This window comes from Argopecten irradians, chromosome 13 (assembly GCF_041381155.1).
Source record: "Argopecten irradians isolate NY chromosome 13, Ai_NY, whole genome shotgun sequence".
Lineage (NCBI taxonomy): Eukaryota > Metazoa > Mollusca > Bivalvia > Pectinida > Pectinidae > Argopecten > Argopecten irradians.
In genome coordinates, this window is record NC_091146.1 from 36,414,130 (window position 1) to 36,425,954 (window position 11,825).

At 36.7% G+C, this 11,825-nt stretch overlaps 1 protein-coding gene across 1 annotated transcript in view; it reads left to right on the forward strand.

Moving 5' to 3' along the window:
* Positions 1-10,482, forward strand: part of LOC138306319 (CTD small phosphatase-like protein 2-A) — a 39,702-nt gene extending 29,220 nt beyond the window's left edge. The window contains exons 11-13 of the mRNA XM_069246754.1: positions 5,019-5,145; positions 6,018-6,110; positions 7,108-10,482. Of these exons, the coding sequence (XP_069102855.1) occupies positions 5,019-5,145; positions 6,018-6,110; positions 7,108-7,170 (283 nt within the window). The 3' untranslated portion in view covers positions 7,171-10,482. The remainder of the gene's footprint in view (positions 1-5,018; positions 5,146-6,017; positions 6,111-7,107) is intronic.
* Positions 10,483-11,825: the final 1,343 nt, after the last annotated feature.

Here is an 11,825-nt window from a genome sequence, read left to right on the forward strand (position 1 = left end):
ATTCTTTTGTATTATAAATACTATTGTAAATCTATCATTTCTTGTGTTATTATAAATACTATTGTAAATCTATCATTTCTTGTGTTATTATAAATACTATTGTAAATCTATCATTCTTTTGTATTATAAATACTATTGTAAATCTATCATTTCTTATGTTATTATAAATACTATTGTAAATCTATCATTCTTTTGTATTATAAATACTATTGTAAATCTATCATTCTTTTGTATTATAAATACTATTGTAAATCTATCATTTCTTGTGTTATTATAAATACTATTGTAAATCTATCATTTCTTGTGTTATTATAAATACTATTGTAAATCTATCATTCTTTTGTATTATAAATACTATTGTAAATCTATCATTTCTTGTGTTATTATAAATACTATTGTAAATCTATCATTTCTTGTGTTATTATAAATACTATTGTAAATCTATCATTCTTTTGTATTATAAATACTATTGTAAATCTATCATTTCTTGTGTTATTATAAATACTATTGTAAATCTATCATTCTTTTGTTATTATAAATACTATTGCAAATTTATCATTCTTTTGTTGTATTATTGATAAAATTTGTAAGATACTGCATAAAATGCGTTCACAGAATTATTTGTTGTAGTCATAAGGTTTAAATTTCGACTGTTCTAGAATTATTTGTTGCAGTCATTAGGTTTAAATTTCGACTGTTCTAGAATTATGTGTTGTAGTCATAGAGGTTTAAATTTCGACTGTTCTAGAATTATGTGTTGTAGTCATTAGGTTTAAATTTCGACTGTTCTAGAATTATTTGTTGTAGTCATAAGGTTTAAATTTCGACTGTTCTAGAATTATGTGTTGTAGTCATGAGGTTTAAATTTCGACTGTTCTAGAATTATGTGTTGTAGTCATTAGGTTTAAATTTCGACTGTTCTAGAATTATTTGTTGTAGTCATGAGGTTTAAATTTCAGCAGTTCTAGAATTATGTGTTGTAGTCATGAGGTTTAAATTTCGACTGTTCTAGAATTATTTGTTGTTGTCATGAGGTTTAAATTTCAGCAGTTCTAGAATTATGTGTTGTAGTCATGAGGTTTAAATTTCGACTGTTCTAGAATTATTTGTTGTAGTCATGAGGTTTTAATTTCGACCGTTCTAGAATTATTAGCTCACCTGGTCCGAAGGACCAAGGTGAGCTTATGCCATACCGTGGCGTCCGGCGTCCGTCGTCCGTCGTCCGTCCGTCGTCCGTCGTCCGTCGTCCGTCGTCCCGTCCGTCCGTCCGTCCGTCCGTCAACAATCGACTTCTTCTCCATAACCGCTGGTCGGATTTCAACAAAATTTGACTGGTAGCATCCTTATGGGCTACTAACTGAAAATTGTACAAATGATGGGGCTGACCCCCCAGGGGCCTGAGAGGCGGGGCCAAAGGGGTCAATTTGGCTATTTCCATATAAACGACTTCTTCTCTGAAACCAAGCATGGGATAGCACCCATAATGCAATGGTAGCATCCTTATAGGGTGGGGATTCAAAATTGTACAAATGATGGGGCTGACCCCCCGGGGGCCTGAGGGGCGGGGTCAAATGGGGTCAATTTGGCTATTTCCATATAAACGACTTCTTCTCTGAAACCAAGCATGGGATAGCACCCATAATGCAATGGTAGCATCCTTATAGGGTGGGGATTCAAAATTGTACAAATGATGGGGCTGACCCCCCGGGGGCCTGAGGGGCGGGGTCAAATGGGGTCAATTTGGCTATTTCCATATAAACGACTTCTTCTCTGAAACTAAGCATGAGATAGCACTCATAATGCAATGGTAGTATCGTTATAGGGTAGGGATTAAAAATTGTACAAATGATGTGGCTGACCCCCCGGGGGCCTGAGGGGCGGGGTCAAATGGGGTCAATTTGGCTATTTCCATATAAACGACTTCTTCTCTGAAACCAAGCATTGGATAGCACCCATAATGCAATGGTAGCATCCTTATAGGGTGGGGATTCAAAATTGTACAAATGATGGGGCTGACCCCCCGGGGCCTGAGGGGCGGGGTCAAATGGGGTCAATTTGGCTATTTCCATATAAACGACTTCTTCTCTGAAACTAAGCATGAGATAGCACTCATAATGCAATGGTAGTATCTTTATAGGTTGGGGATTCAAAATTGTACAAATGATGTGGCTGACCCCCCGGGGGGCCTGAGGGGCGGGGTCAAAAGGGTTCAATTTGGCTATTTCCATATAAACGACTTCTTCTCTGAAACCAAGCATGGGATAGCACCCATAATGCAATGGTAGCATCCTTATAGGATGGGGATTCAAAATTGTACAAATGATGGGGCTGACCCCCAGGGGGCCTGAGGGGCGGGGTCAAAAGGGGCCAATTTGGCTATTTCCATATAAACGACTTCTTCTCTGAAACTAAGCATGGTATAGCACCCATAATGCAATGGTAGCATCTTTATAGGGTGGGGATTCAAAATTGTGCAAATGATGGGGCTGACCCCCAGGGGGCCTGAGGGGCGGGGTCGAAAGTGGCCAATTTGGCTCTTTCCATATAAACGACTTCTTCTCTGAAACTAAGCACGGTATAGCACCCATAATACAATGGTAGTATCCTTATAGTGTGGGGATTCAAAATTGTGCAAATGATAGGGCTAACCCCCCGGGGGCCTGAGGGGCGGGGTCAAAAGTGGTCAATTTCCATATAAATGACTTTTTCTCTGCAACTTAACATGGGATTACGCTCATAATGCAATGGTTACATCCTTATAGGGTTTGGATTCAAAATTTTGCAAATGATGGGGCTGACCCCCCGGGGGCCTGAAGGGTGGGGTCAAAAGGGGTCAATTTAGCTATTTCCATATAAACGACTTCTTCTCTGCAACTAAGAATGGAAGAGCACTTATAATGCAATGGTAGCATCCTTATAGGGCTGGGATTTGAAATTGTACAAATGATAGGGCTGACCCCCGGGGCCTTAGACGGCAATAGATGCGAGGTCAAAAGGTCAATTAGGCTACTATTTTCATATAAATTACTTTGTCTCTGAACCTATGTATTGGATAGCATATTTGTATGGTATCAATAGCATCATTGTATGGTTGTGATTCAAAATTAAACTTTGGGAGTCAATTTGCTTATTTTTCTAATTGTCAGAGTCTTGTGATAATTACTAACAAAAAACCAGGTGAGCGATACAGGCCCTCTGGGCCTCTTGTTTGCTTATGTATAAGGTTTTAATTTCAGCCAGTTCTAGAATTAGTGTTGTACATTTCAAGCAGTTCTAGAATTATGTGTTGTATCATAAGGTTTAAATTTCGGACTGTTCTATAGAATTATTTGTTGTTTGTCATTAGGTTTAAATCTTCAGCAGTTCTAGAATTATGTGTTGTGTATCATGAAGGTTTAAATTTCGAACCTCCTAGAATGATTTGTTGTAGTCATGAGGTTTAAATTTTGACTGTATCTAGAATTATTTGGTTGTATGTCATGAGGTTTAAATTTCAGCAGTTCTATAGAGAATTATGTTTGTTGTAGTCATGAGGTTTAAATTTCAGTTCGCAGTTCTAGAATTATTTGTTGTAGTCATGAGGTTTTAATTCGACCGTTCCTAGAATTATTTGTTGTAGTCATGAGGTTTAAAATTTGAACAGTACTAAGAAATATTTGTAGTAGGGCATAAAAGATTTAGGCCATTGAGACCTTCCCTAGATCGAGTTAGATCCTATGAACAAGAATACCTCCAACTTCCTTTCAGTGATTTATGCCCCTTTGTTCCAAAATGATGAAATGTGTACTCATGGACTCCCCCCCTCTCCTTGGAACTGCCTTGTGTTGTTGTGACAGGCACCGGCTGTTCAGAGAGCACTGCCTTTGTGTAAATGGGAACAACATCAAGGATCTAACAATACTAGGTTCGGTAAATATCAATATAACTCTCCTCAAGCCTTCAGGTTACCAGGTAAATATCATACATCTCTCCTTAAGCCTTCGGTTACCAGGTAAATATCATACAACTTTCCTCAAGCCTTCGGTTAACAACTTTCCTCAAGCCTTCAGTTACCAGGTAAATATACAACTCTCCTCAAGCCTTTGGTTACCAGGTAAATATACAACTCTCCTCAAGCCTTCAGTTACCAGGTAAATATACAACTCTCCTCAAGCCTTCGGTTACCAGGTAAAATATACCAACTCTCCTCAAGCTTCGGTTACCAGGTAAATATACAACTCTCCTCAAGCCTTCGGTTACCAGGTAAATATACAACTCTCCTCAAGCCTTCGGTTACCAGGTAAATATACAACTCCCCGGGGGCCTGAAGGGTGGGGTCAAAAGGGGTCAATTTAGCTATTTCCATATAAACGACTTCTTCTCTGCAACTAAGAATGGAAGAGCACTTATAATGCAATGGTAGAGCATCCTTATAGGGTTGGGATTTGAAATTGTACAAATGATAGGGCTGACCCCGGGGCCTTAGACGGCAATAGATGCGAGGTCAAAAGGTCAATTAGGCTACTATTTTCATATAAATTACTTTGTCTCTGAACCTATGTATTGGATAGCATATTTGTATGGTATCAATAGCATCATTGTATGGGTTGTGATTCAAAATTAAACTTTGGGAGTCAATTTGCTTATTTTTCTAATTGTCAGAGTCTTGTGATAATTACTAACAAAAAACCAGGTGAGCGATACAGGCCCTCTGGGCCTCTTGTTTGTTGTAGTCATGAGGTTTAAATTTCGACCGTTCTAGAATTATTTGTTGTAGTCATGAGGTTTAAATTTTGACTGTTCTAGAATTATTTGTTGTAGTCATGAGGTTTAAATTTCGACAGTTCTAGAATTATTTGTTGTTGGGTTAAAAGATTTTAGGCCATTGATACCTTCCTAGATGCGAGTTGTCTATCGGAACAAAATACCTCCAACTTCTTTCAGTGTTATGCCCCTTTGTTCCAAAACGATGAAATGTGTACTCATGGACTCCCCCCTCTCCTTGGATCTACTGAATATTATTGTGTTGTTGTTGACAGGCACCGGCTGTTCAGAGAGCACTGCCTTTGTGTAAATGGGAACTACATCAAGGATCTAACAATACTAGGTCGAGATCTCACCAAAACCATTATTATAGACAACTCTCCTCAAGCCTTCGGTTACCAGGTAAATATCATATAACTCTCCTCAAGCCTTCGGTTACCAGGTAAATATCATACATCTCTCCTCAAGCCTTCGGTTACCAGGTAAATATCATACAACTTTCCTCAAGCCTTCGGTTAACAACTTTCCTCAAGCCTTCAGTTACCAGGTAAATATACAACTCTCCTCAAGCCTTTGGTTACCAGGTAAATATACAACTCTCCTCAAGCCTTCGGTTACCAGGTAAATATACAACTCTCCTCAAGCCTTCGGTTACCAGGTAAATATACAACTCTCCTCAAGCCTTCGGTTACCAGGTAAATATACAACTCTCCTCAAGCCCTCGGTTACCAGGTAAATATACAACTCTCCTCAAGCCTTCGGTTACCAGGTAAATATACACTCTCTCAACTTCTTACCAGGTAAATATCTCCTCAAGCCTTCTTGCCAGGTAAATTACCAAGGTAAATATACAACTCTCCTCAAGCCTTCGGTTACCAGGTAAATATACAACTCTCCTCAAGCCTTCGGTTACCAGGTAAATATACAACTCTCCTCAAGCCTTCGGTTACCAGGTAAATATACAACTCTCCTCAAGCCTTCGGTTACCAGGTAAATATACAACTCTCCTCAAGCCTTCGGTTACCAGGTAAATATACAACTCTCCTCAAGCCTTCGGTTACCAGGTAAATCATTAATAGAAAAATCAAAATAAGTGTATAATAGGTCTGTACATCTGGATATAGATACCAATGATGAGGTAACATTACGATAGTCACAATTCACACGATCGTCGTAAAGATTTGTCATTTGTACTATGGCTTCTAAATACTTTGATACAAATGTTTGCTTCTGTCCTGCCATTGTAGATTGAATGTTTTGTTGTATGTTTATAGCTTGATAACGGAATCCCAATCGTCAGCTGGTTTATGGATAAGAGGGATCGGGAGCTTATCAACCTCGTGCCGTTCCTCGAAAGTCTCATAGATGTAAGTGACAGCCATATTTACTGTAGAACACGAAATATTTGTGTGTACTTATATGTGACATCCATATTTACTGTAGAACACGAAATATTTGTGTGTATTTATATGTGACAGCCATATTTACTGTAGAACATGAAATATTTGTTTTTAAGTTTATATGTGACAGCCATATTTACTGTAGAACACGAAATATTTGTGTGTACTTATATGTGACAGCCATATTTATTGTAGAACACGAAATATTTGTTTTTAAGTTTATATGTGACAGCCATATTTACTGTAGAACATGAAATATTTGTGTGTACTTATATGTGACAGCCATATTTACTCTAGAACACGAAATATTTGTTTTTAAGTTTATATGTGACAGCCATATTTACTGTAGAACACGAAATATTTGTGTGTACTTATATGTGACAGCCATATTTACTCTAGAACACGAAATATTTGTGTGTACTTATATGTGACGGCCATATTTACTCTAGAACACGAAATATTTGTGTGTACTTATATGTGACAGCCATATTTACTGTAGAACACGAAATATTTGTTTTTAAGTTGATATGTGACAGCCATATTTACTGTAGAACACAAAATATATGTGTGTACTTATATGTGACAGCCATATTTACTGTAGAACACGAAATATTTGCGTGTACTTATATTTGACAGCCTTATTTACTGTAGAACACGAAATATTTGTGTGTGCTTCATGTGACAGCCATATAACATATTTACTGTAGAACACAAAATATTTGTTTTTAAGTTTATATGTGACAGCCATATTTACTGTAGAACACGAAATATTTGTTTTTAAGTTTATATGTGACAGCCATAATTACTGTAGAACATGAAATATTTGTGTGTACTTATATGTGACAGCCATATTTACTGTAGAACACAAAATATTTGTGTGTACTGATATGTGACAGCCATATTTACTGTAGAACACAAAATATTTGTGTGTGCTTATATGTGACATTTTTTTTATTTTTTACAGAAAGACGATGTTCGGCCGTATATTCACGATAGCTTTAGTCTACACTCTCTTATTCCGCCATGAAATCAATACGGCAAGAGGAGACAACTCTATCATCTCATTTACATTAAACGACCTGGCGATATTTAAAGTTGACCTATATTTCCCGATCATGTCACAATGATGGAAAATGTTTTAAGTTCGGTTGGCCAATTTTAAAATTTTGTTTTAACTATCACATTAAATTTGATTGGCTCTATCACATTAAATTTGATTGGCCAATTTTAAAACTTTGATTTTAATAATGAAAATTTGATTATTCAATTTAAAACTTTGTTTTATCTATCACATTAAATTTAAAACTTTGTTTCATCTATTGCATTAAATTTGATTGGCCAATTTCAAAGTTTTACAAATTACATAAAAATTTGATAGGCCAATTTTCAATTTTAAAACTTTACTTTACTAATCACATGTTCCAATCTTTTCTTAAGTTGTTTTGAAATTTCAATGACACAACAAAATTTCAACAAAAGATAAGAATTCTGATTTTGCTAAGAATACTACAAAGACAATTGATATACAATTCAATGTCTGAAACTATGAGTGGGATCTACACACAAACCATCTCTGCATTTACAGCTATAACTATTTGTATTTAATTGGTCCATAATGTTAAGTTTTAAGTTTTACATTTGATTTTCTGTTTAGCATGCAGTCTTGTGGGCCCAAGATTTTAACCATTTTCATACACTCAATCTGATTGGTTCATCGACATTGTTATGCTATGCCCAATCTGTTTGTTACAATGTTATGTTACACATAATTTGATTGGTTCAATGTTATGTTACAAACAATCTGATTTGTTCGATGTTATTTTACACATAATCTGATTCTTTCAATGTTATGTTACACATAATCTGATTGGTTCAATGTTATGTTACACATAATCTGATTGGTTCAGTGTTATGTTACAAGCAATCTGACTGGTGTAATGTTATGTTACATGTAATCTGATTGGTGGAACTTTTGATACTTTTGATAATTTTGTTATTACCCACAACCTATTTGGTTTGAAATGAAAACCATTTGTCTTTACTCTCCGATATGTTGCTTGAACATGTTTAATTTTGATATGTAAGATTTTAGCATATTTTTTTTTTGTACATTGTTGTTAGCCTTATATAGATAGATCATTTTATTAAACTGAAGCACTAAACTTAGAAATTTACAATGTTTTGTTAGATCATGTTTAATTTGATTTCAGATAAAACTACCAGGTTACATGAGTGAGATATAAAATTGTACATTTGTAACGATTGTATATAGACACTATACTCCACAGGGCATAGGAGGAAATGTATACAGTCTCAAGTTTGTAATATCAATAATTTACATGTAGTTTTAACAGTCCATGGGAGATATGGACACTTCTATAAAAAAAAACCTTGATGTTCTTTTTTTAGACAGATTTTACGAGTCGGTGGGAATCTTTGATTTGTTATAATGTATTAGTACCCATGTTCTCCTCCATCTTAACTGCTGAATATTTGTAGTAGATTTTGTTTGTAGACATTTTTGTTCACTTGGACATAATAACCTGTTCAGCTGATGATGTATGTGAAGTATTGTGTGTTAGTTGTCAGCTGGATCGTCCGTCCACCTTCTACTCCCTATCATCATTCATCTCATAAATATTCATGATGCATCATTTACATATGGATGACTATGCATGAATATTCATAAGTCCACCTTCTACTTCCTATCATCATTCATCTCATAAATATTCATGATGCATCATTTACATATGGATGACTATGCATGAATATTCATAAGTCCACCTTCTACTCCCTATCATCATTCATGTCAAATATTCATGATGCACCATTTACATATGGATGACTATGCCATGCATGAATATTCATAAGTCCACCTTCTACTCCCTATCATCATTCACAGAGCTAGAGGACATCAAAGGCCCAATACCTTTTCGAAACAGAAATTAAAAGTTTCTTAAAGATGCTCCACCACCAACAGATCATAAACGATACCCATCATATGAACAATAACTCATGTTTAATCATGTATGTATGTGTCTGATTCACACTAGAGTACATATAAAATAATTTATTTTTCTCTTGGTGCATGACTGCATGTGCAATTAGTATTTCATTCAATATAGGATATAGTGGTGTGAATTTTTTTCGGGACGCAAATAATTATTTTTAATATTTTCATATTGAAGTAAAATGAGAAGCTCAAATTTTTCAATAGGGGTAATGTTGTTAAGTAAGTAACTTTTGTAACTGAAGAAAAGTACTGATTCCTCTACTCCGGTTTTTGATAGAGAAAAAGTACCATTTGTCAGGGGTGTAGCATCTTTAACCAATGATAACATAATAACATTGTAATTGATGGGCTAAAGTAAGTGACAACATGAAACAAATGCAAACATTCCCTGCTCTGTCTATGTTAAAAGTGAAAGTCAACTTATGTTCAGTGATCAGGACAACGACAGGAAACATTAAACATTAAGAAAATTAAAATTTTATTTATTTTAATTAAATTGTGCAGAGGTCGATGATAAATGTATTATATATAAATTACCAATTTCGTTTTACGTTTCCATTTTTGAAAATTAAAAAGCTGTTTCGGAAAGGTATACGAGTTGGCCTTTAAAGCGACCCTGTTGGCATTTTAAAAGATTGCGAGATTTCGGATGTTATGTTGATGTGTCTGAATAGCTTTTAATTCATCCATCAGTAAATCTGAAGACATTAAATATTTTTTGTAATCAGAAATTCTTCACAAAACAAAGGCTATGTCATAAATATTCATGTTGCACCATGTACATATGGATGACTATGCATGAATATTCATAAGTGGGATTATAGTTCATTTGTAATATATCAGGCAGCTATTTGATAAGTTTAATACGGGACCGTTGAATATATTCACTTCTAAATTTCAGGAGTTACTGGGTTATCATATTATCATGGGAAGTGGTTTTACCCTTATGAATATTCATTTACTATTTGTTATTCATTCATGCATATTAGGGTTATTCAATGAATAGGGCTGTTGTGGAAGTCTTTAGTTTCATTATCCTTGTTTAGATCACATCTAAATCATAGTTCCTGTAATGAATATTCATCGCTTGTGGAATTGTCATTTAATGAATATTCATGATTGAAAAAAAATATTGCTTGAGAAATTATCATTTGATGTATATTCATAATTTGGGAATGTATGCAATCATGAAGTTTTAATGTTTTTACATAGATATGATTTTAGAGTTAAACACTGATCATATATATATATAATATACTTCCTGTATCTTGTATTGTTTTTGAGCATTTATCATCTTAAGTGCTTTAAATAAATCTTTCCTCTGAAGTTTTTTGGTTTGTGAATGGTTTATATCATAAACAGTATCAAAAAAATTATGCATCTTTAAAACTTAGACACCTTAACCACTCAGCCACACTGACCCAGAGGTGGAGGACTAGTGGTAGAATGTCGGACACCTTAACCACTCAGCCACTGAGTCAGAGGTGGAGGACTAGTGGTAGAATGTCAAGACACCTTGATCACTCAGCAACTGTGACCCAGAAGTGGAGGGCTAGTGGCAGAATGTCAGACACCTTAACCATTTGGCCTCTGTAACCGAGAGGTGGAGGGCTAGTGGTAGAATGTCAGACATCTTAACCACTCAGCCGCTATTACCCAGAAGTGGAAGGCTAGTGGTAGAATGTCAGACATCCTAACCACTCAGCTGCTGTTACCCAGAAGTGGAAGGCTAGTGGTAGAATGTCAGACATCCTAACCACTCAGCCGCTGTTACCCAGAAGTGGAAGGCTAGTGGTAGAATGTCAGACATCCTAACCACTCAGCCGCTGTTACCCAGAAGTGGAAGGCTAGTGGTAGAATGTCAGACATCCTAACCACTCAGCCGCTGTTACCCAGAAGTGGAAGGCTAGTGGTAGAATATCAGACATCCTAACCACTCAGCCGCTGTTACCCAGAAGTGGAAGGCTAGTGGTAGAATGTCAGACACCTTAACCACTCAGCCACTGTTACCCAGAAGTGGAAGGCTAGTGGTAGAATGTCAGACACCTTAACCACTCAGCCACTGTGACCCAGAGGTGGAGGGCTAGTGGTAGAATGTCAGACACCTTAACCACTCAGCCACTTTGACCCAGAGGTGGAGGGCTAGTGGTAGAATGTCAGACACCTTAACCACTCAGCCACTGTGACCCAGAGGTGGAGGGCTAGTGGTAGAATGTCAGACACCTTAACCACTCAGCCACTGTGACCCAGAGTTTGAGGGCTAGTGGTAGATGTCAGACACCTTAACCACTCAGCCACTGTGACCTAGAGGTGGAGGACTAGTGGTTGAATGTCAGACATCTTAACCACTTGGCCACTTTGACCCAGAGGTGGAGGGCTAGTGGTAGATTTCAGACACCTTAACCACTCGGCCACTGTTACCCAGAAGTGGAAGGCTAGTGATAGATGTCAGACACCTTAACCACTCAGCCACTGTTACCCAGAAGTGGAAGGCTATAGTGGTAGAATGTCAGACACCTTAACCACTCAGCCACTGTGACCCAGAGATAGAAGGCTATAGTGGTAGAATGTCAGACACCTTAACCACTCGGCCACTGTTACCCAGAAGTGGAAGGCTAGTGGAAGATGTCAGAGACATTAACCACTCGGCCACTGCCCCTAACTATAGT